The 25,808-nt window shown below is 40.6% G+C and overlaps 1 protein-coding gene across 4 annotated transcripts in view; it reads right to left on the bottom strand.

The window, feature by feature from the left end:
* Nucleotides 1–3,575: 3,575 nt before the first annotated feature.
* Nucleotides 3,576–25,808, bottom strand: part of AUH (AU RNA binding methylglutaconyl-CoA hydratase) — a 145,754-nt gene continuing 123,521 nt past the window's right edge. For all 4 annotated transcript variants that reach the window (XM_060200510.1, XM_016184984.2, XM_007539906.3 and 1 more), the window contains 4 exons: nucleotides 14,614–14,801; nucleotides 10,384–10,434; nucleotides 9,378–9,425; nucleotides 3,576–4,230 (listed from right to left, as the gene is read on the bottom strand). In XM_060200510.1, the coding sequence (XP_060056493.1) occupies nucleotides 4,153–4,230; nucleotides 9,378–9,425; nucleotides 10,384–10,434; nucleotides 14,614–14,801 (365 nt within the window). In that variant the 3' untranslated portion in view covers nucleotides 3,576–4,152. The remainder of the gene's footprint in view (nucleotides 4,231–9,377; nucleotides 9,426–10,383; nucleotides 10,435–14,613; nucleotides 14,802–25,808) is intronic.

Raw genomic sequence — 25,808 nt, 5'->3', positions numbered from 1 at the left:
GGATCCCAGTCTGAGGCCCCAGCCCCCCACCTGTGGGGGGGGGGTCGCTTCACAAGCGGTGAAGCAGATGTGCAGGTCTCTCTCTCTCTCTCTAGCTTCCCCTCCCCTTTCAGTTTCTTTCTGTCCTATCTAAATTATCGAAAAAGTGACAACCAAGAGCAGTGGATTGGAGTGCTGGCACCAATCCCTAGCAATAACCCTGTAGACAGAAAAAAAAAAAAAAGGCTTCTAAGTAGGGCAGGGGGGACAGCACACCCTATTGAGTTATGGTGTACAAAGACCAGGGTTCAAGCTCCCACTCCCCACCTGCAGGGGGAAAGCTTTGCAAGTGAGGCAGCACTGCAAGGGTCTCTGTTTCTCTCCCTCTCTGCCTCCTCCTTCCTCTCTATTTCTGGCTGTCTCTGTCCAACAAATAAATAAATAAATAAATAAAGATAATAAAAATTAAAATAAAAAAAATAAAAGTGGGCTTTACCAAAATATATATTTTTAGAGAGCTATTACTTTCATCTGTTGTGCTACATCTGATGGTCCTTTAAGATCTTTCCTGTAGCTGTTTTGATAGAGCCCAGTACATGCTGACACACATTAGTTAATACTTAACAGAGAAAGTACACACAGTTAACAGCATAACTAAATATATATATATTAAAAGGACTGCCTGCCAGGACTTTTGGATTGCAAATTAGAGAAAATGTAGGGCTTCTTGTCAGCAGAGTTCAGGTAAAGTGAGGAAAAGGGTCAACGGCCAGCCAGCAGCTAGTTTGTATGACAAATGACCATTTTCTGTTAAGTATGGCATTCATTCAATCCATTCCACTCCATCAGCCCACATACAAAGCTCTCTGCTGCATGCTGTCAGAGAAGTAACACTTTGAGACAAGCCAATTTTTTGACAGCTAGAAGAGGGCGGGAGGGGGGAGTAGATTGACAGGGAAACCAGATCTATTTCTTATTGAAAACAACACACACACACACACACTTGAAGTGATCCTTTAAATGACAAGCAAGTTGTAGAAAATCTGCCTCTTATTTGCGCTATTATTAAAATCTTGTCTTGGAATCTCAATAACTTGTACACTGCTTTCTCTTTTGGAGATGCGGTACAAACAAACCAGCACTAGATGGCTTCAAGATCACTAGGCCTCTTGCTCTGAAACACAGTGGAATGGTCTCACTGAATTTTAACTGACTTGGTTCATCATCTTATAAGTCTTTAACTTAATCTGGACATATGGACAAATCCACCGTCTTGCGTCAGTTTTTGACGGGGTTTTACGTGAGGACATGCAAACACTCCAGTGCTGGAAAGGAAAACAAAGACATTGTTCTTTGACTGGCCTGGTTTCAGCAGCTGTTACCAATATCCAAGCTTCAGAACCCAGCCCCCACATCAGGGGAATCAGGACCACCTCCAAGACACACTGTTTTGCTGCAGAGAAAACCAAAAGGAAGGCAGACATCCATACGGACAACTGGGCAGACACTCGTTAAATGTCTTCAAAATTTGAAGTCACTCTAGTAAGATCACTTCCATAAACACACAAGCACTTAATCAGTACTTGGTCAGGCAATTAACATCAACATCAGACTATGAAGTGATTCAACATCCTTAGTACATTTTTTCTCATGACATAATTACTCCCTTCTCTGGTAAAAAGAGAATTGGCATTTGGACAAGACCTGGACAGAATAAAATGCTCATGAAACTCTTTAAAGGCTATGAAAGCAAGGGTCAATGCTTGCATATTATCCTGTGCACACTGAAGAACATGTTTGCCAGCGAACAAAGAATGCATACCACCAGCTATAGTCACACCTGTAAATTTTAGGTAATGCCATTTTGCATGATTCTCATTGTCTTAGCAACAATCACAGAGCTATGGCAACAAAGGTGACGAAATATTTACACTCAGCAACAAAGGTGACAAAAGAATGCTGTGCTCATCCTTGCAGGACTGCCCACCCTGCACAGTGGACATCAACTGATGGCAAGCACGCTTGCTTCTAAGATTTTCAGAACTGAGATTGAGAATTCACAAATTAATCTAGAAAACCTTTAGTCATTTAAATAGCTCAAGCCTAGTGGCCAGGTGGCGGTGCACCTGGTTTAGCACACACATTACAAACGCAAGGACCTCGGTTCAAATCCCCAGTCCCCACCTGCAGGGGGAAAACTTCACACAAGTGGTGAAACAGGGCAGCAGATGCTTCTCTCTGTCTCTCTCCCTCTTAATATCCCCTTCCATTCTCAATTTTTCTCTATCTCTACCCAAACCAAATAAATATTAAGGGAGTCGGGCGGTAGCACAGTGGGTTAAACGCACGTGGCGCAAAACTCAAGGACTGGTGGAAGGATCCCGGTTTGAGCCCCCGGCTCCCCACCTGCAAAGAAAGTCACTTCACAGGCGGTGAAGCAGGTCTGCAGGTGTCTCTCTCCCCCTCTGTCCTCCCCTCCTCTCTCCATTTCTCTCTGTCCTATCCAACAACGACGACATCAATAACAACCACAAGAACTAGAATAATAATAATAATAATAATAATAATAATAATAAAAAGCAAGGGCAACAAAAGGGAAAATAAGTAAAATACAAAAAAATATATTAAAAAATATTTTTTAAAAACCCACAAAAACCTAAAACTCAAAGCCTTCCGAGAGAATGAAAATAGAGGTGCTGACACACAAATACTCAAACAGCTCATCACAGGAGTCACAGTCAGTTTTGACTTCACTGTGACTACACCAAGCACAGCAGCAGACTTCATGAAAATTGTGGTGCAGGATAGTGGTTGGCAAGAAAAATGGGCTGTAGGTCCTGGGAGCAAAGGGGGGGGGGGGAAGCACATCAGTTCTAACCCCTAATCCACTGAAAGTTGTAACGTTCTTATCCCCTTTCTCACTGGATACTATAGGCACTGTCCTCAAGAACTTATCTTAGATCCTCACAAAGAGAGCTAAACTCAAGATATATCCCTTAGAGTCTCCATGTCTAGCTGCTCTCCCTGGCCAAGATAGAAAGATATGCTGATTATGTTACTGTGCAATGCTATGCTCTCCTCTCCTGATTAGAAAGGAGGAGGGGCCGGAGAGTGGAGCACCTGTTCCAATGAGCGCAAAGACCCAGGTCCTGGCCCCCACTTGGAGGGGGAAAGATTTGCGAGTGGTGAAGCAGTGTGGCAGGTGTCTCTCTGTCTCTATCCCTCTCTATTACCCCCTCCCTCTCAATTTCTAGCGGTCTCTATCCAACAAATAAATATACTTTTTTTTTCTAAAAAAGGGGAAAGAACGAGAGAGCAGAGCAGGCGATGACCCCAAGAATTTGTCCACCCAACGTTGTTTTTCTCATCTTCTTCCTGGGTTGGTCAGGATACTTACCTGAAAGTCTTAAGTACAACAGTGGGAGGTCTCCAGCTGACCTCACAAGGCCTTGGCCCCTTTCTCTGATTGCATTCTCTACCGTCCACATAATCTTCTGGGTCGAACAATGTAGAAGTCACCTGACCGAGATAAACATTGTAGAAAATCCAGCATGTAGTCACTTGCTCAGTGTGCAAATAACAGGGTACATGAACAATTTCCATTAATGAATTTTATTAATTTGGTAATTTTCACTTAAGAGTACTGATGCCCTCCTTTAGAAGGAGATGTATGTATGTATATATTCTATGCACATATTCATAATACCTCAGAAAGACATTAGTTGGTTTATCTTCACATTTTTGGTATATAGAAATCATTTTATTTTTTCGTATTGCAGCACAGTAGATACACAATCAATATTATTTCCTAGAGTGTGCAATATATAAATTATTCACATTACAAAATTAAGAACAGAAAGCCTCATATGCAGGAAATATTTATAAATGTACACCTACTTTTAGCTCTGTATTTTTTACAGTATATATTGCTATTCTAGCATTATAAATCAGAATGAATATGACAGGATACATTTATGAATAGAGGATACACATAGGTCCAATTCCAGAGGCTTAGTACACTATACAAATACTCAGCTCTTTACTTTGGTTGTTAGGGTTCCATGTGCTAAGGCATCCACCAGATCTGAAAAACAAAGACAAAAACAAGAACTCCAGAAGTACACTTATGACACTGGTATTTCAAAGACGATTTCTCCTCCTCTTCCTTCTTCTTTATTCTCCTTTATATCGAGGGGACCTTTTCTCTTTAAAAGCCAGAAGACCTTCAAGTCTGTCTTTTGTTGGAATAGTCTGAGAGAGAGAAGACATTAATGATTTACACCAAAAAGTAAACACTTGAAGTTTAGCAAACTAATTAAGAAGACTAATGAGAAACACAATCTAAAATTTGAAATTGGTTATTTATTGATACATCAACTTCAGGTCACAGTTTACATGGGGATTGAAGTGAGGTATATCTTATGGGAAAAATCGGCAATGTCTGGCTGTATCAGTAAGTCATGGGCATTAGAATTCAGGGGTCTCCAAACACAAGAGTTTTTATCACTTAGTTTAGATTTAGGCTAGTTGTATTACTTTTTTTATGCTAATTTAAAAGATGCTGTTTTTTAAAATTTCTTCATTCTTTATAAGTTCTTGATTGTTAGTGTACAGGGAAGCAACTGACCCTGGCTTGTTAATCTTGCATCAAGCAAACTTACTTTAATTGCCTGTTAGTTCTTTCTGAGTCTTTAGGGCTTTCTATATCAACAATCATTTCATGTGTGAATAGTTTTTTCTCAGTACCTTTTCATCAGTATTAATACATTCGTTAGGATCTCTGATAGGTGTTGAGAAGAAGTAGTGAGAGTGGGCGACCTTGCATTTTCCTGATCATTCAAATATTCCAATTAGCATTATTTTTATTTTAGCTTTAGTAGAAGTCTCTATTAAGTTCACAAAGTTCCTGTGGCTGAGGATGGATATATATATATATGCATTTTTACATTTTATGAGGTGATTATATGGTGCTTTACTTCATTAACCTATTGAGGCGATGGATTACATCAACTGATTTTCAGATGCTGAACCACATTCACCACACACCTAGAAAAAAATTTCATTAGGCACTCTATACACACACACACACACACACACACACGCACACACACATGCACCAAACACTTTTTAAAGTGGGGGAAAATGTAAACAGACTCTTCAACATAGAAATCTGTTCACCAATATTCAAATAGCCAAGGCATATGAAAAAGTACTCAATGGCACAGATTATCCGAAGGAGGCAAAGCAGGAGAACAACGAGACTCTACCTCACACTTATAGCATCATCATACAGAAAGTACTGGCAAGAATATTCTGAAAAAGAAACCTTCGACATGTTTGCTGAGAATGTAATGTTCAGTCCTTGGGAAGCAGTTAGGAGACTCATTAAAATATTAAAAATAGACCACCATAAGATACAGCAATTCCTCTCCAGGTATCTATCCAAAGAACATAAAAACACTTATCACAAGAGATCTGTACACACTTAGGTTCACCGCAATGTTATATATAATAGCAAAGCTTAAGAAGCAATCCAAACTTATAGTGTATATACATATAGAGATGCATACACACATAGACACACTACTCAGCTGTAAGAAAAGATGAAATCTTCTCTTTTGCTAAAATATGGATGGAACTGGAAGGAATCCTGTGAAATGAAGTAAGCCAGAAGCAGAAGAACTAATACTGGGTAGTTTCACTCATGGGAGGGACTTAAACAAAGTAAAAGAAAACAAAGGGTGAAACTTTAGTAAACTGTGGTCTACTAATGCAGATCTACAGACTCAAAGGGGGAGAGGAGTAAGAGGAGATCTGATTGGATTTCAATTGCTAATATTTTGTTAAGTGGCCTTGCATCTGTTTCATAAGATACAATGGCTTGAATTTTTCCTTTACTGTAATGACTTTATATAGAGTTGCTGGGAAAGTCATGATGCATTTTTGCACAGAAAAAAACCTAAGAAAATACATCATGATTTTTCTGACAGCCCAATATATTGATGAAGATAATACTAGCCTCATCTAATGAGCCAAAGTGTCCCTTATGCTTTTACTTTGAGGAAAACATTACAAAGAATTAAACACTTTTTTCTTAAGTATCTGGTAGAAATTCACCAATAAAACCACTTAGTTTGATGTTTCCTACTTGGGAAGTTTATTAATCATTAACTTAAGCTTTTTCTTTTCTTTTTTTTTTTTTTTTTACCACACATAGACTATCCAGATTTTCTATTTTTCTATATTCAACTTTTGCTTGATTATGCCTTTCAAAGATTTAGCCTATGTCATCTGAGTTGTCAAACTTATGGGCACAGAGATGTTTGTATTCTTTAATTATTCCTTCAATGTCCATAGTGGTAGTCTCTCCTGCGTTTCTGCTACTGGTGCTTTCTCTCTCTCTCCCTCTCTCTCTCTCTTTACTTTTCTTATCTGTATTTATTTATTTGACAGAGACAGCCAGAAATCAAGAGGAAAGGGGGTGATAGAGAGGGAGGGACACCTACAACACTGCTTCACTAATGGCAAAGCTTCCCCCCTGCAGGTGAGGACAAGGTGTTGGAATACAGGTCCTTGTACACTGCAACATGTGCCCTCAACTAGGTGCACCACCGCCAGGCCCCTACTGCTGCTTTCTCTACCTTCCCCCTCCCCAACGCCCCCAGACCACCTCTTAGTTAGCCTGGCTAGAAGTCTGCAACTTTGGGAATCTTCACAAGGAATTTACTTTTGGTTTCTCTGACCTTCCTCTTGTGCTTTCTTTACCTTTATTTATTTTATTCCTGGGGTAGCCATTTTTTACTTGTTTTAGATTTTTCTCTTTTCCCAATATATGCATTGAATACTACACAAATTTCTGGCTAATCTAGACTTTTGATACATTACTACAAATCATTTCAAGGCTGTGTTTTCATTTTTAGTTAGTTCAAAATATTTTTAATTCCTCTTCGGATCTCAAGCAGAAGACTTGTTTAATCTCCAAATATTTTGGGATTTTCCACCTTGTTGTTTTGTTACTGGTTTCAAATTAATACCATTGTGTTCAGGCAGGATATTCTGTGTGAATTCTGTTCTGTTACATTTGATATGCTGGGATTTATTTTAATATTTGTTTTTATATTTTTTCTCCCCGACTGTGAGGCTATCCATTTGAGAGAATGTTTTCACTTACTTCATTCACAGCATGTGTTCATTAATGACAGGTGGTGATTTATATATACTGGGAAGGCTTAAATTTCTAGATAGTGGGGCTGGGTAGTGGTGCACCTGAGTGCACATGTTATAATATGCAAGGACCCAGTTTCGAGTCCCTGGTCCCTACCTGCAAGGGGAAAGCTTTGCAAGTGGTGAAGCAGTGCTACAGGTGTCTCTCCGCCTGTCCCTCTGTCCCCTCCCCCCTCGATTTCTCACTGTCTCTATCCAATAAATAAACAGATAATAACAAAAAATTAAGCATTAAAAAAGATTCTAGATAGTGCTCCTAATTTATGACAGCACACATCTAAATGGCTGCTAATGTAGTGTCCAATTTCCCAGAAAGGTAGAAGAAAATAATTATACCCTAACATAAACTTACATTTTTCAGAAACACACACACACACACACACACACACACACGAACCAACCTGAAGGACTAGGGAGAAGAGAGGGTGGAAACGAGGGAGGTCTAGAGGAGGAAGATGGAGAGACTGGGGAATAAAAGGGAAGTAAGGGTAAAAGGAAAAGAGGGAGGGAGGGAGGAACCAAAGAAGGAAGGAATAAGGAATGGAGTGAGAAAAGAAAAAAAGGGAGGAAGCAAAAGGGAGGGTATGGAAGAGGAGGTGTGGGGAAGAAAGCAGGGGGGGGAAAGACACAGGCAGAAAATTTGTTCTTTTATACAAAATCTTACTCGTCTGTGTAGAAAAAAAGAAAAACTTTGTACATGCATTAGTGAACTTTCAGTAAGCAGGAAAAAAAGGCTCAAGATGTCAGGAAACGACAATGAATTTCCCTTTGTTCCTTTTGCTGCACGACCAATGGTGCTGTCTGCCCTTCCTGGAAATGAGTTTCAAGCACTCATTTTCTATAGCAGGCAATTTTTTTTTTAAATCTATTTATTGGCTAAAGACAGCCAGAAATCAAAAGGAAAAAGGGCGATAGAGAGGGAGAGAGACAGAGAGACACCTGCAGACCTGCTTCACCATTTAGGCTTTCCCCCCTGCGGGTGGGGAGCTGGGGCTTGAACCCAGGTCCTTGTGCATTGTAACATGTGCACTCAACTAGGTGTGCCACCACCTGGCCCCCAGCGGGCAAATGTTCACCTCTGCATTTCTTACTGCCTGTCTACAACGGAGTGAAGGTTCAAGTCTACACCTACAAAGTACAATTGATGGGAATACTGTGAGAACCAGGTTGAGCATGGTGAAGCTTTTCCCATTGAAAAATGGGGAACTGAGGAAACGAAACTCCCTGTCAGACTCTCTCTTGCTAAGGTTGAGCTGGGGAGAGGTACGGGCCTCAGTTTTTGCTTCCCTGTCAGTTACTCCCTGTCTCCAGAAACCCTGCATTTTTCTGCCTCCAGGGGCTCAGCATTCCTTAAAACATTAAGCCAGCTCTGCATCATTCCCTGATACAATGGCCTGCTCTCGCTCTCTTATTATCTACCTATCAGTGTTCTGCTGTGTCTAACAAATGACTTAAGGTTTCCTCCCTATTTCCCCACCCATTCCGCTCATTTGATACATTCTTTTCCTACCCTCAAGACCCTCCCTGCCTGCAGGGTATTATTAATCCTACCAGTTAAATCCCTCACAACAGTTGCTAAGGAAGTTCCTACCTTTCCCAACTCCCTTTTGCCTTTCTCTGCCCCTTTTCCTAACCATGTATGCTACTGTCAAGTCAGAAACTTTTGTTTCTGACTTGTGACTTCCATTTCTGACTTACAACTTCCATTTTCTGGCCTCGAAGAGCGTGCACGCTTGGAAAGGGATCCTTACGACGGCCCTTGAGCTTTGCGCCATGTGCACTTAACCTGCTGTGCCACCGCCTGACTCTGGGGTGCTCGAGTGAATAAATATTTGAACTGCCTCACCACCACTGGCTCGGTTCTTGGGTCATCTCTCTCGCGTCACTAGCCCAACAGTACAATGCGAGCCTGAGACACAGCTACAGTAGAGGTGGTACTATGCTATTTAAGTTTTACAAACGACACAATTAAGAGACATTCATTCATGTGTGGGACAGAATTTATCTTAAGAGCTGGTTAATAGTCAAGTAGCAGAAACAACACAGAACTAAATTTAAATGACTGAGAAAGGGAATGACTTATAATCTTGATTTGTGATATACAGTTCATCTTATACATAAGGCAAACATAATTTACAAGGTGTCCTCAATGAATTTGTGAGTTCATCACATACCTGAGCATAACAAGCTTCTTCTATGGCTAATCCTGTTATTAAGTCGACCTGAGGATAAAAACACATTTTATTTCAGCAGGAATCACTTTTTAAGACATGACATATTTGATACAAGTTCAACTTTGATAAATCTATTTCAAAACAACAGAATCTTCAGTGCAATACAATCAATCAGAAACATAATCAGCATGAGAAACTTGGAAATCAAGCTGACTGATGCAATTATGACTCCACTACTTAAGAGCTGTGTGATCTTGAGGAAGTGATTTCACCTCTCTGTGGCTCACATCTGCATCTGGAGAAGAGATTAATTACAGTGCTTACCAAATGCAGGCTTGTGAGTATTAAATGAATTAGTCTAGGTGAAATCCTTTTTAAGCTACTTACTATATCTACATAGCTTACTCCATAGGAAATATGGAAGGTATTTGCTATAGTACTGTTTCTATTATGAAAGAATACTTAAAAACCAATAAAATATCTTATGATTTTTTTAAAAAATTGCATTTATTGCTAACAGATTCAAGATCCATCTCTTTCTCTCTCTCTCCTTCGTCTCTTTCTCCTGCTTGAAGCCCATGAAAATACAGTCCTGCAAGGAAAAAAAAAACCCACATTCTTCGAAATTTCGATATACGAACCTCAATATCATCACTATAAGTAAAGTTCAAAGTAACTGGATACCAGCACTGCTACTTTGCCCTAGGTAGCTCTCCCCTGGTTTTGGATCTCCACTCCTTTGAAGCCACATTCCCAGGGTAATCCCAGGACACCTTTAGACTGGCCTTGTTTATTTGTCTCACGGAAGAAATCATATAATTATAATTACCATGAAATCAATAATACAGTTAAACACCAACTGATTAATTTTCAGTCGTAGTAGTGGTGAAACAGTAATGTCTGAGAACATTTTTTTAAAAAAAGATGTTGAAACCTAATCACAGCTAATTTGAATTAAATATCACTCCTATTCCAACCTTAAACTCAAAAAATTAAGGGCACTCACCTCCATCCCTTGATTAATTGCTAATTTTGCCACTCTCACTGCAACAGGTCCCTAAAATTCCAATTAAGAAAAAAAAAACTTTCAGTTATTATTCTTACCAATTATGTACTACACATTCAGAAAAATGCCATTGTTGGCACTGAAGAAATACTGGTCATGAAAAGTTTAGGGAAATTAAAAAATGATTATTAATTCTATTTACTGAATAGAGACACCCAGAAATCAAGAGGGAAAGGACACCTGCCACACTGCTTCACCACTTGCAAAGCTTTCCCCCTGTAGGTGGGGAACAGGGACTCGAACCCGGGTCCTTGTGCACTGTAACATGTGTGCTCAACTGGGTGCACCACCACCCGGCCCCTTAAGAAACTTTTCGTTGAGGAATCTTGTAAGATTTTAATTAAGTAGGAACTGAAACAACTTCACTGCGTCAGTAGTCAGTAGGTGATAAAAAGAATCCACAATAGCCTGGAGCACACAAACTCAAGATGCCTGAAGGTCGGCAGGTGGTGTATATCTACTACAGGGCTTAACACTTTGCAACTCATCTTCCTAGAAATGGGGAAAAGTAAATGAGACAACTGGTTTGCCATCATCGCACACCCTTTGGTGGTAAAGCAGATGCTTAGGCTGATGTTACTGACTAGCACAGTATCTATCTGACCGGTGGTGTGTCTCTGCAGCTGTCCAGGTAGACAACCATGGTGAAGTGTCAATAATGGCGCATCTTCTGGGCAGTGCTTCCACAACGCACAAAAGCCAAAATTAAAAGTCTTTCAGAATGTGTGACGGTCACAGAGGAAAGAAGAAAGAACTGAGTGTCCTATGTGAGGAGGGTAACACTACATTTTTCTCAGATACAATCCTCCAGAGAAAACTGACTTACTTGATCACATTTTAAAATTCTTAAAAAAACTGCTTATGGGTGGGGAATGTGACATCAATGGCATATGTTAAGCTGCCTTTTAAAATAAAAAATGCAAGGTAAGTTTCAGCTAGAAACATAAGCACAAAGGCCTGTGAGTGGATTAATGCGACTTATCTAGTGTTAAAAAAAAAAAAACTGCCATGTTTCCTATCAGGGTTAAAAAATTTTTTTTTATTATCTTTATTTATTTATCAGATAAAGACAAGCCAGAAATAAAGAGGGATGGGGATGATAGAGAGGGAGAGAGACAGAGAGACTCCTGCAGCCCTGCTTCACCACTTGCAAAGCTTTCCCCCTGTAGGTGGGTACCGGTGGCCTTGAGCTGGGGTCCTCACGCACTGTAACATGGCCACATAACCAGGTGTGCCACCCGGCCCCCCCATTAGGGCTTATTTATTTTTTTTAACAGAGAGGGGGAGAGAAATATAGACACCTGGAGACCTGCTTCACCGCCTGTAAAGGGACTCCCCTGCAGGTGGGGAACTGGGGGGCTCGAACCTGGATCCTTACGTCAGTCCTTGCACTTTGTGCCACATGTGCTTAACCCATTGTGCTACCACCCGACTCCCTATTAGGGGTTTTAATGAACAACTTTCAAGTATCTTTTCTCCTAGGTTCCATGCTTAAAACTTTACTTTTCAGAGACCGCAGCTTTCTGAGGCTTAGACAGATGAGATCTAGAGGCCTTGATGTAGGATGACAGAAAAGGTCCAAAGCTGGGTTGAGACTGTTCTGCAGACACCTACCACGGGGAGATAAGGAACTGTACCCACGTGTCAACAACCATGCTGTGAGCCATTCGTGCCTCCAATAAAATGGGGGAAAAACAAATAAAGCTACAGACATCTAAAGAAAAAAAAAAAGCGAGAATTCTACCAAATGTGATTTTCAGAGGTGGTACAGGCCGGGTTTTATTTTTAATAAGGTGCTCCTCGCAGGGTGAATTCTCTCCGTTCATCACCACCTGACCCAGAGAAAGTGTCTGGAATACAGATCCCCAGGTTCTTGGTGAAAATGCAGATGTGGACTCAGGCCCCTTGGGTGGGCCTGGGACCCTGCACACTAATGTCCACTTCAAGGGTATGCCCTGGCTATCGGGGCACTATTGTCATTTTGGGTACTAGAATCTACTAAATCTGAAATGCTGGAAAATGAAAATGCTTAACGCCAACACTTGGTTTAAGGGGCCAAGGGGTGGCGCACCTGGTTGAGAGCACACGTTGCGGCGCTCAAGGACCCGGGTTGGAGCCTCCAGTCCCCACCTGCAGGAAGAAAGCTTTGCAAGTGTTGAAGCAGTGATACAGGTGTCCTCTCTGTCTCTCTCCCTTTCTATTCCCCCATTCCTCTCGGCTTCTGGCTGTCTCTATCCAATAAATAAATAAAGATTAAACACACACACACACACACACACACACACACACACACACACACACGGTTTAATTAGCTTCTCTTTAAAAAAAAAACAAACCAATGGCTCTTCCAGTGTACTTCTACCATACAGAAATCATGTAGAAATACTAATTTTTTGGAGGCTTTCTAATGACATGGAAGATCTATCATTTATCAATAAAGTAAATGTTGTAAAAATAAAGACTAATTCACATCAAAGGGCTGAGATGAGGACTCTGAATGACAGAAATGAACAGAGCAACTTTTGCTTGGGAACAGGGAGCTGACACACTTATGGAAACTCAAGAGGGTTGTAAAAGTGGCACTAGACTCGGGCTATCATCTTTATAAACTCACTCACCCATTTCATGCCATTTGAGGCATATTTTTGTCATAAGCCAAAGGAAGACACCAAACCAATATTTAGTTAAACTATGACTCACGATGGTTAAGTATCTTTAATCTCTTTAGATAGACATTTTCCTACTATATATGCAAAATATTAACATCAAAATTATAAGTCCTTTTTTTTTCTTTAAAGTAGTAGAACTCCTTCTTACTTATTTTCTCTCCACCAATTAAGAGTCTAATGTTCTGTGTTATCTTGTATAACGAAGAGCTGTAATTTATACTTTGAGAATGCCTAGGCATTATCCATACCAGCAACGTAACTTTAGATAACAAGACTTCAGCTGGCCGAATGCAGGAGACATCACATATCTGAATTATGTGTCTGACATCAGTGAAATCCAAGAATACCTCCTGAGGCTGAAATCAAGACTCCAAACAAATAGAGAGGAGATATGTCTTTCTCCAGAGAAATATTTCATGAGATTCACAAAAGGATCTATAACCTACAAACAGGCTATGAGTTTTGTTAGAGTTACGGGATTATGAATTAAAGAAGAAGCTAAATGACTCCAAGAATGGTTCAGGGAGTAACAAAACATGAAGCATGGTTAGGCATAAAGACATAGCCAAGGGAGACTATTCCTCTTAACTTAAAATCCCTTAATTCATGATTAAAGATGAATATCTAGTGGTCTGGGAGGTGGCACATTGGATAAAGCAATGGACTCTCAAGTGTGAGGTCCTGAGTTCAACCCCTGGCAGCATACGTGCCAAAGTGATGTCTGGTTCTATCTCTATCTCTCTCTCCTCCTATATTCTTCATGAATGAATACATCAAATCTTTTTTTTAAAAGACAAATATCTAAAACTATACCTTGAAGGAGAAAACAAAGAAACCATTAAAATAGAAGTCTCAATTTGTTATTATTAATATAACTCGAGGAAAATCATCTGGGAATAACTGTAAGTTTCCAGATATTGAAAGTGTAATTGTGAGGAAATGTATCATGTGAAGAGGAATTACAATGTCTATTATCACCATAAAACAAACAGAATGAGACACAGAACTGCTACTCTTTAAGCAGCTTATCTAAAGCAAAGCTATCAGAAAGAAAATCCATTTAGGACTGGTGTCTTCTTATCTAGCAGGAAACTGTGTTTCAAGCCAGCAGTGACATAGTATAATAGCCTCCATTGCTGTTTCTCTTCATTTGTCTGACTCAGGTGAGAGAGGTCAATGGGAAAACACCTTGAAATGCCAGTAAGTCCAGTCCCTCATGACAGATTACCAGTCTGAGTACAGCATGACCTTTAGGTTTTCTGTCAATCTGAACTTAAATCTGAAAGTGCTTCAATATTAACCTATCACAGTATATACCATTTCCAGATTTACAAATAACATGTACTTCTCTACTTGGTAAATGCAAGTGTCAGAGATTGCCTTCTAACTGGAAAGTCGTAGGCATCTTAGGTGTCAGGTACATGAGATTATTGTCAGTTTGCTAGAAAGCTATCTAAAAAGAGAAGAGCAAAAACAGAGAAATACAATTAGAAATAAATACCTGAGGTAAAAACTCCCTGGCTAGGTCCAAAGCCTTTTTGTAGGCAGCATCTCCCTCCTGATTCTGTTCTAGAACGTGGCTGATTAAACCCACTGCCTTGGCCTCATGGCCGTCAAGTACACGTGCCGAGAAGATGAGTTCTTTGGCCAGAGACATCCCGATGGCACGGGGAAGACGCTGCGTCCCTCCTGAAAAGAGAGAGAGAGAGAGAGAGGATACAAGCAATGATTTCATGCCTTTTAGTTCTAACACTTCAATGTTTCATTCCTTTATTTATAGAAACTAACTAGGGAAAGAAATTTATGTGTCAAAAACTAGTAACTGGACTACTTACTTCAAAATGGAACCATCGTCATTTCTTAATCAGTTTATAAACTTGGAATTAAGTGAATTTTAGATCATTATGAAGTGACTGTGAATACTTTCTGTGGCACAGCAGGTACGTCACTAAATGCCACACGCAATTTTGTTACAAATTTGTTTTGGCCCATTAAATGAGCAAGCCATACTGTCCACCAGCTCAGTCAATGCCATTGGAGGCTCATCAAACGATGGCATATGCTTTTCTGTTTAGATAAAACTTAATTAAATCTGAAATTCAACCAGTGAGTTTTTAACTTATCTATTTAGGTTTTTTTTTGGGGGGGTGGGGAGTAAGATCTTGCACAGTTTCACTGCTCCTGAGCCAATTTTATTATTCAGATAGAGACAGAGAGAGAAAAAGAGATGCAAATACACAGAGACAAAGAGAGATCACAGGATATCACAGCATCCTCAGGTGCATGGTACTCCTCTGTGGTACAGACACTCGAACCTGGCTGTGGACACTGCAGAACATCACCCTACCGAGTGGGCTATCTCTTCTCAAGCCATGAGTTTTTAAAGGACCATCTATTATAAATGAACTGTAAACTAGTATCAATTTCATATATATAAAAACACACAGCTACTCAAGGAAATAGGCTTTGACTTGGCAGTGCTTATTTTCTGAGTTCCCCAACGAACTCTACGTCACTAGATGCACAGGCACTATGACCAGCTTCTAGACACTGATCAGATCTCAGTAAACACAGAGCTGTATGAAAGCAGGTTATGCAGGTCTATCCTCCATTTTCACCAGAGCAAAAATGCAAAAGCAGCCTCAGCATTAGGATTTGTCTAAAGCTCACCCTTAAAACAGTGGCAGGCTGCCAAAGGCCTTGGTGGTCAAGAGGCTGAGCAGTGACTGTTTGATTATCAAGTCTCAGAGAGATAAAACAACAACAACAACGATTCATGGTCCACTGTATAAACAAGCTTACTTGTGCTTTGTTTGGCTCATAAAGTCTTGACTTTTTTTTCTTTCTTCATTAGTAACCCACATATAAAAACTGGGTTGGTGACTTCATGCAATGTAACAATCACTTTTCACCTGCAAGTCAACTGCAGCATGTCTTAATCTGCCACAGACTCTCTCACCCTCTTACTGACACTTTATTGAATCATTCTGGAATAGAGGCAGAGAGAAATTGAGAGGGGAGAGGAAGACAGAGAAACACAAGCACTTGCAGCACTGCCTTACTGCTTGTGAAGCTTCCCCTCTGAAGTTGGGGGTCGGGGCTTGAACCTGAGTCAACTGTAAACATGTGTGCAAAAACCAGGTGAGCCACTGCTGACAACCCTCTCCCTCCACCAACACTTTAGATGATTTTGCATTCCTTTAAGTAACTTTAAGAGAAATCCTTTAAAATTCACAATTCTATTAATGGTGAGAAAGTGAAAAAAATAAAGACCATGAGAGGCAATGAAACATTTTCCTTTACCAGTGAACTACAGACTTATATCTTCAAAAATGTATGCTGATATACTATTAATTAACATATTTTATTAAGCAGCATTACTTAAAACTATGGGTAATTAAAAAAAATCAACCTCAGTCAATCATAAAAGCCCTGACAAAATGTCAATACAGGTAGTTTTTGAACATAAATAAGCACTACTTCTGTAGTTTATTAAGTGTTTATGCTGGTGCATTCATACATGTTTATTTGATACAGTGGGAAATGTGTCAGAGAAATATGAAGTACTGAGAAATTTAAATCTCTAGGGCCAGGCAGTGGAGCACCAGGCTAAGTGCACATAGGATAAAGCAAAAGGACCTGCTCAAGGATCCCAGTTCAAGCCCCCAGTTCTCCAACTGCAGGGGGAAAGATTCATAAGTGGTGAAGCAGGTCTGCAGGTGTCTCTCTGTCTCTCTCCTCTATCTCCCTCTCCCCTCTCAATTTCTCTCTATCCTATCAAAATAAATAAATAAATAAATAGATAGATAAATAAATAAATAAAATGGCCATAGGAATAGTGGATTTGTAGCACAGGCACCAGGCCCCAGCATAACTCTGGATACAAAAAGAAAGCAAGAAAGAAATTAGAAAAAAAGAAAAAAGAAATTTAAATCTCCCAGTTTGAGCCTTCAACACCCCACCTGCACAGGGTGGAGGGGGGGGGTCTGTCGCTTCACAAGCAGTGAAGCAGGTCTTTCCCCCATCTCTACCTTCCCTTCCTCTCTCAAGTTCTCTCTGTTCTATTTAAAAAATTGGCGGGGGAAAAAAAAGGCCACAGGAGCAGTGGATTCATAGTGCAGGCACTGAGCCCCAGTAATAAACCTGGAGGCACATGCATGAGAGAGAGATAGAGAGAGAGATAGAGATAGAGATAGAGATAAGAAGAAGGAGAAGGAGAAAGAGGAGAAGAAGAAGAAGAAGGAAGAGGAGGAGGAGAAGAAAGGAGAAAAGAAGAGGAGGGGGATGGGAGGGGGAGAGGGAGGAGAGGAAGAGAGAAATTTAAATCTGACTGCAAACAGTGATTTTACTCAGTATAGTAAAGATTGATCTGAGAACTTAAGGCATATGCTGCCGGAAAAAGGTGGTTATTTATGTATTTCCAATGACACATTAGATTAGATTAGAACAGAGATATAAATAGTACAATTTAGAGAATTATATTTACTCATAGAGATGATGAGACTCTTCATGAGATGAAAATATTTCTGCATAATTGTATTTATAAGTAGCATACCACTAGAAATGTTTCCTCATGCATTCTGTGAAAACTTGAATATAAACTGGCCAAAACTAATACACAACCCTCAGCAGTCAATGCTAATGTCACACTTTTAGTTTAACTGAAACAATAATCAGCAAGTCTGTAGATCTTAAACACATTTAACCCATGGTTTGATTTATAGTGGCATTCTGCAGCAGTGAGAATTTTGTAAAATTGTAACATCAAGAACATGCCTGACACTTAACCCCATGAAACAGATACACTCCATGGTGAGGAGCTGGGGGCATACTGTAAGTGTAACATAGCAGTCTGCTAGACAACACAAAGCTAAGGTAGAAGCCTAGTGCTCCAGAAAGCGTCTGTTGTGTTGGAAGCAATGGCAACAGAGGACCCAAGGAAAAACCTGCCAAGTGACTCACCAACTTACTACATGTCCAAGACTTGGTACATTCGGTTGATATAATAAGCTATAACTTCACATGCGTGAAATCTAATAGGATTGATCCTTTTTTTTTTTTTTTTTGCATTACATGTATTGGATAGAGACAGCCAGAAATCGAGAAGGAAGGGGTGGTAGAGAGGGAGAGAGACAGAGAGACACCTGCAGCCCTGCTTCGCCACTTGCAAAACTTTACCCCTGCAGGTGGGGACCAGGGGCTCAAACCTGGGTCCTTGAGCACTGTAACGTGTGCACTCAACCAGGTGTGCCACCACCCGGCACCCAGATTGATCCTTTTGTGACTGGTTTATCTCAGTGTGTCTTCAAGGTTCATCCATGTTATCTACTAACATGTCTTAGAATTTCTTTCCATTGCATTCCATGGGATGAATGCAACATGTTCTGTGAGTCCACTCACCTTGGATGGACACTAGAATTGCCCCACCTCTGGCTATTGGGGTAATGTAGCTGTGGTAATGTATGCACAAATACTTCCTTAAGATCCTGATCTCATTTCTTTTGGTTAGATACACAGAAGTGGAGTTGCTAAATCAGAGTTAGGTCTATGTTTTATGTTTCTGAGGACTAGTCATATTGACTTAAATAGCAGCTGTGCAGGAGCCAGGTGATGGTGCACCTGTTAAGTGCACAGAGTACTATGCACAAGGACCTGGAGTTCGAGCCCCCGCTCCCCACCTGCAGGGGGCACCCTTCACATGAGGTGAAGCAGGTCTGCACAGGTGCTCATCTCTCTCCCTTTCTATCTCCTTGTCTTCTCTCAATTTCTTTCTGTTCTGTAGAATAAATTGGAAAAAAAAAAAAAGAGGAAGAAAGGAAGGAAAGAATGAAGGAAGGAAAGAAAGAGGAAGGATAGAAAGAAGGAGGGAAGGAGGGAGGAAGGGAGGGAGGGAGGGAGGGAGGGAGGGAGGGAGGAAGGAAGGAAGGAAAGAAGGAAGGAAGGAAAGAAAGAGGAAGGATAGAAAGAAGGAGGGAAGGAGGGAGGAAGGGAGGGAGGGAGGGAGGGAGGGAGGAAGGAAGGAAGGAAAGAAGGGAGGGAGGGAGGGAGGGAGGGAGGGAGGGAGGAAGGAAGGAAAGAAGGGAGGGAGGGAGGGAGGGAGGAAGGAAGGAAGGAAGGAAGGAAGGAAGGAAGGAAGGAAGGAAGGAAAGAAAGAAAGAAAGAAGGGAGGGAGGAAGGAAGATAAAGGCCTCGGGGGAGTGATGGAGTGGATTCATAGTGCCGACAGCAAGCCCCAGCAATAACCCTGCAGGAAATAAATAAATAAATAGCAGCTGTGCCATTTTACATTCCCCCCAACAAGGCGCAAGGCTCTAATTTCTCTATATTTTTACACTCAGATTTCCTTTTTTTTTTTAAAAAGATGACAGTCACCCTGTTGAGTGTGAACAACTGGTGATATGAAGCATCTTTTCATCTGTTTGTTGACTACTCGTATGTCTTCCTTGAAGAAAATCTAATTCCATTGCTTATGTTTTAATTTGTAATTTTTGGCTTATGTTTTATTTTCCATTTTTTTACTGTTATGTTATCAGAGCTTTTTCTATACTGTCGATATTAATCCTCTATCAGATGCATGATTTGCAGGTATTTTTTCACCATTTCACTCTACAAGTTTTTAGTTTCGATGTAAACCAATTTATCTTTTCCTCCGTTGTATGATTGTGCTTTGGGTGTCATATTTAAGAAATCACTACTAAGTTATGAAAAATTTCTAATTTTTCTAGGAGTTTTATAATTTTAGCTCTTACATTAAGGTTTTTGTTCCATTTTATTGATCGGTTATTTTTGTATATGATGTAAGGTAAGGTCTAACATCATTCTTTTAACTTCAAACTTTAAAAATGATGTGAAACATTGAGTTTGTCTTTTTCTTTTATAAAATATTATTTATTTATTTATTTATTTATTATTGGATAGAGACAGAGAGAAATTAGAGGGAAGAGGAAAATAGAGAGGGAGAGAGACAGAGAGACACCTGCAGCCCTGCTTCACCACCCGTCAAGCTTTCCCCCTGCAGGTGGGGACCAAGGGCTTGAACCTGGGTCCTTGTGCGCTGTAATGTGAGTGTTTAACCAGGTCAGCCACCGTCTGGCCCCTAAGTTTGTCTTTTTCAATTAATATTGGTACCATGAACTAAGAACTATACAAACAGAAATCACTGAACTAAATACATGACATGACAATATAACACACACAAATGCAAACATGATTGATGTGAAATCTCAAATTTCTCAGGAATATTTTCCCTAAATAGAAAACCTTTTTATGCCAACACTCTACTAGAACATGGAAGTACTTCTGTTTACAAGCAGCTATTTTCCCACTATAAAATAAAACCAAACAGCACTACTGCTGTTAAGGGGAGTCAGGTTCAGTGCAGAACATATCCTGCAAGCCCAGAGGTGAGGTGTGTCAATGAGGTAGAGAACAGAAACAGAAGAAAGGCTTGTAACTTCCAAACGCAAAGAGAAGTACTAAAGAGAGTATCTCACTTCCCCTTTTACTACTTTTAGTACTTCGGAATATGGAATTCCAAGTTTAGATTTAGGGGGAAAAAATCTTTCTGTTAGTTGACTGTTTCACAACAGGCTCACTTTATAAAATCACATTTAGTTTTTTTATTTAATTTTATTTATAAAAAGGTAACACTGACAAAACCATAGGACAAGAGGGTAGGCATCTGACTCCAAGATCATTCTATAGTCTTGGGGATGAATGGAATTAAGTCGTGAAATTAAAAAAAAGATTGTTCCAAAATAAATTAAAATTCTTCCACTCTCAAAGTAGCCCTAACACATTCAGGATCCTGAGCTCTATTCAAATCCACACCAACATCTATTCCAATAGTTTCCAAAATGAATGAGCCTCCAATCCTGGTTTGATCTACTGCCCCTGGGTGTAAGGAAATCGCTGTGTTAATAAGGAAACAGAAGATATATATATATACTAAACCAGAGCACTGATCAACTCTGATTTATGGTGGTGAGGTGGATTGAGCCTAGGACTTTAGAGGCTCAGGCATGAGAATCTCCTTACATAACCATTATGCTATTCATCCCCCCCCCCAGCCCAGATCAAAAATTTAATAAATTACTCAAAGTGACAAAGTTAGATGGCAAAATAAGTTTCAACTCCAACCCTGCCTGATTCTGATCTACCATGCTTAAGAAAAGACAATCTGCAAAGTGAGCACATAGCTTCAGATTATTTTATGAATTAAAATGTAGCCACAATGCACCCATCCTTGTGTGAATGAATGCCTGCCTAGTTGTTCCAGGGCAGAGAAGAGACTTTGGCCCCCTTAGCATCTCTAGGAAGAATCCTCTACTCTCCTTAACTACACACAAGTGGAGGTTTCTACAAAAACAAAACTGGGATTTTAATGCAAGTAGTGGATGTCGGGCAGCCAAAACCTGACATTGAAAATAGTGTGAAACTGTTTTGAGATTTCTCTGTGACCTTCTTGGAACCCTGCCACAGTGTGAGCATAGACCTACCTACCTTTCTTTCTTCCTTTCTTTCTTTCTTCCTTTCTTTCTTTCTTTCTTTCTTTCTTTCTTTCTTTCTTTCTTTCTTTCTTTCTTTCTTTCTTCTTTTTTGTTTCCCCCATTTTCTTGGTTCAAAATGACCATAGCTTTTCCTCAAACCCAGACCCTCACTCAAGAACGACAACCCCACATCACTGTTTTCAGAAGGTACACTTAATGTTCAGTGACTTCCTGTTACCCTCAAAGGAAACCTGGGTTTGTGTGGACTCAGTGAACCCATGAGGACTTTCCCTGTCCTTCTCAGCTGCACTTAATGCCATTCTGGCTACCCTGTGTGCTCCTCTGTGAGTCACAGCTGGCACAAGATGTGTGCACCTTTCTTGGTTTCTATGTCATTTCAGAGCTAATCCCAAGTGGTCCTGCCTGACCAGTGCCCACCCTGTGTCCTTCGCTCTCCAACTGTCTGCTTATTGTGGGTTTTCCACTGAAGTGTAAGCCCCAGCTGTAGAGACTTTGCTGAGTTCACAGCTATGTCCACATGCCTAGAACTCAATGCTCTGGTACACTCTAGTTGAAGGAATGAACAAATGGGTTAGAGTCTTAGAAACCAGTCCTAAAATGGCCTTCAAAACACAAACAACATTTGAGGTAAATACTTCACAACTGCAAACACTCATTTGATCCCATAAAATCTATTGCTTCAAACCACCTCCTGCTGTTAAGATTTCCAAGCATTGTGTCAATTCAGTTGAATGCTGAACCTGCAGAATCTGAGGTCTCACCTCATATCCACCAAAGTGGAATCTCCCTATAGACAGAATCTAGGCAACATGTCTTAGAAATCAACTGACCTTTTCTGAGCATTTCAGTATTTGAAGAGGGAGGAGGGGTCAGTGTCTGAGCTGTTTGCTTCCTTTTTTTCCACAGTATAGTTATGCAGCTTTGGAATTTCGCTTCTACTTGTTACATAGCCCTGATGCAGATCACAGCACATCACAGGGTGCCCTTTCTGATAGGTGATAAAATGACAAAGAGATATTTGTGTGTTGGGAGCCGGGCGGTGGCACACCGGGTTAAGTGCACATAGTAAGAAGCTCAAGGACCCACGCAAGGATCCGAGTTTGAGTTCCCAGCTCCCCACCTGTAGGGGGAGGGTGTCGCTTCACAAGTAGTGAAGCAGGTCTACAGTTTCTCCCCCTCTCTATCTTCCCCTCCCCTCTCAATTTTTCAATTTCTCTGTTCTATCAAAAAAAAAAAAAAAAAGAAAAAATGGTCACAGAAGCAGTGGATTCGCAGAGTAGGCACTGACTCCAGTGATAACCCTGGAGGTAAAATAAAATAAAATAAAATAAAATAAAATAAAATAAAAATAACTGCATGCGTGCATGCATGTGTCGGGGTGGGAGTAGTCAAGATTTGCTCTAAGTTTACTGTCCCTGAGAAGCGCTGAAATGCAAGGGTGTTTGTTGTTGTTGTTTGTTTTTGCAGGAGCCAGGTAAACCATGAGTGAGCTTCTCAGTTTATATTTTCACCTTTATACTGGTAGCCAGTATAAAGAGTATCATGTAAATGTGTAAATACAGTAAGCCCAGGGTACTAGCCCTACAGCTCAAGGAAACGATGCCTTCTACTAGTCTGGAAAGCACAACATGCCACAGGATGCTTTTATTTATTTATTTATTTATTTATTTATTTATTTATTTATTTTATTTAAGAAAGGATAAATTAACAAAACCATAGGGTAGGAGGGGTACAACTCCACACAATTCCCACCACCCAATCTCCATATCCCACCCCCTCCCCTGATAGCTTTCCTATTCTTTATCCCTCTGGGAGCATGGACCCAGGGTCATTGTGGGTTGCAGAAGGTGAAAGGTCTGGCTTCTGTAATTGGTTCCCCGCTGATCATGGGCGTTGACTGGTTGGTCCATACTCCCAGTCTGCCTCTCTCTTTCCCTAGTAGGGTGGGTCTCTGGGGAAGCTGAGCTCCAGGACACATTGGTGGGGTCTTCAGTCCAGGGAAACCTGGCCAGCATCACAGGATGCTTTTAATGAATGCCAGACTCTTCCTCTCTCCTAGACAGTGATCTTCAAAGCTGCTGGAACACGTCAGGTCTTAATACACTATCATATCACATATATACTGGAGAATACTTTGAAACTACAACAGAGGCAGAAAGAAAAAAAAAGTATTCACTTGCCACTTGACCCTGAAGAGGTAAGTTTCTGGACACACCTGATATATATTGCTTTCTTCTATCTACTCCATCCAAGTGGCTGGTCATCTATGTGGAGATGAATTACACTGCCATGAGGGGAAGTGCAGGGTGGCGCTTCACAGACTTGATGCTTCACCTATTGTGATTTTTCTGCACAGCCAGCACTCTTTAGTTACAGGGCTAACGGGGTCACCTTGTACTCTGAGCCATGCTCCCTAGCTGCCTTAAAATAATTCTTTTTCTCAACATCATGAATGACACAATAACATAGTGAGTACTTTGTGTTTTTTTTAACTTAAAAAATTCTTTTTTATTTGATAGGATAGAAATAGAGAGGAGGGGGAGGGAGAGAGGGAGAGACAAAGAGAGACACCTGTGGCACTGCTCACTTCTTGTGAAGCTTCCTCCCTGCAGGAGGGCATTGGGGACTCGAACCTAGAGACTAGGGACTTGAACCTGGATCTCTTCTTGCATGGTAATGTGTGCACTCAGCTGCCTGCAACAAAACCCAGCCCCTCGAGTTCTGTTTTTGCACTTTTTTTGTTTGTTTGTTTTTTCCTTTCTCCAAAAATAGATGAAGCGGAATTGTTTGTTTTACTTTGTACAAATAAAATCCATTTGCTTAATCACTGAATTATTGGCGACGAGATCTAGAATGTGTCAGTCTCTGTCCCAGATACTGAACAAACTTGGGCAAACCAGACCATCTTTAATCTTATAAACTTTTTATCCTGGAGGAAGAATGGGAAAATCAAGGGCAATAAAAATGCACAGGAACAAGGAAGAACTGAAGTTATGATGTGCGTCGTGATGAGAACAGATGAAACCAGAGTATTCTAGGGATTTGGGAGAGGGGTTTGAAACTGGAGTGATGCCCCTAATTGCAAGTGAACTAGGTGTGAGGAGAAAGGGGAGATCAAATGTGTAGACTTCTGGCTTGAGTGCATGAACAGAGATGGGCAGCAGCACCGTTATGCTGGCCACATGAGGAGATGCCCTTTTCGAATGTTAACTGGAGCACTTAAGCATATGACTGGATACACAGTTAAGATGTTTATTAACACCTACTATCAAAGTCAGGGGTGTGGGTGCGTTCACCTTTGGAAATGTTTCAGATCGAAAGGAGCAGAGGTGTCAGTAAGATCCTGAGATGTGCCAGCCGCACTTGGAAGCTACTGAAAACAAGGCAGGAGACACGCAGCAGGGGCAGCCCGCAGCTCTTGGCAGCTACCCAACGACACTCACTGTCTTTCTCTGCTGAGGTTCGGTCTGCAGGGATCTCCTAGGCAATATTTTTCAAACTGAAACAGACATCTAAAAGGAAGTTGGTCTTCTCCTAGGATGTCACCATAGTTACATGTGGCACCTGGAACAAGGATAGTTACCCTGTGGCCACGAAGGAAACAAGAAGGGTCCGATCTTTAAAGATGGCGCCGCAGCCATATTGCTAAGCTGCTGACCTTGCCAACTGTGAAACTTCCTTATTTTGCAACCTCTGAGTTGTCCCATAGTATCTTCTTTTTGTTTGATCTACCTTAAATGGAATTTCCTATACCGAGAATGTAAGTACAGATGAAATGAAGAAAAAGCTCTGAATACACATAAATTTCGGAGCATGAAAAGCAAATGTATGAATGTATGTGGTAGGAGTAGAGTAAATTACTCATTTGAGATTTACAGTAATGAGATGAGTTAGTGTGATTATTTCCGGCAACTTTTCAACATCTGGGGGCAGGCACAGAGTAGCAGATAGGCTAGCAAGTATTAAGACGGACAGCACTAGCTGACATTTACTGGGCAGGTACCTTAATAACACTATGAGTACTTTCTTAAGCACTTCTTACATGTTAATTAAGTTCTTACAATTCTCTTGTATGATTGGGGTAGAAGTAGTTGAAGTTATTATTCCAGAGGACCTTTAAGATATTGGCTTAGTGAAAGATTTGTGTAGACTTAAGTTCATAGCAGCACAATTTGTAATGGCCAAA

Source organism: Erinaceus europaeus, chromosome 10 (assembly GCF_950295315.1).
Source record: "Erinaceus europaeus chromosome 10, mEriEur2.1, whole genome shotgun sequence".
NCBI lineage: Eukaryota > Metazoa > Chordata > Mammalia > Eulipotyphla > Erinaceidae > Erinaceus > Erinaceus europaeus.
The sequence above is the reverse complement of the archived record's forward strand: the minus strand, read 5'-3'. Positions and strand labels throughout refer to the sequence as shown.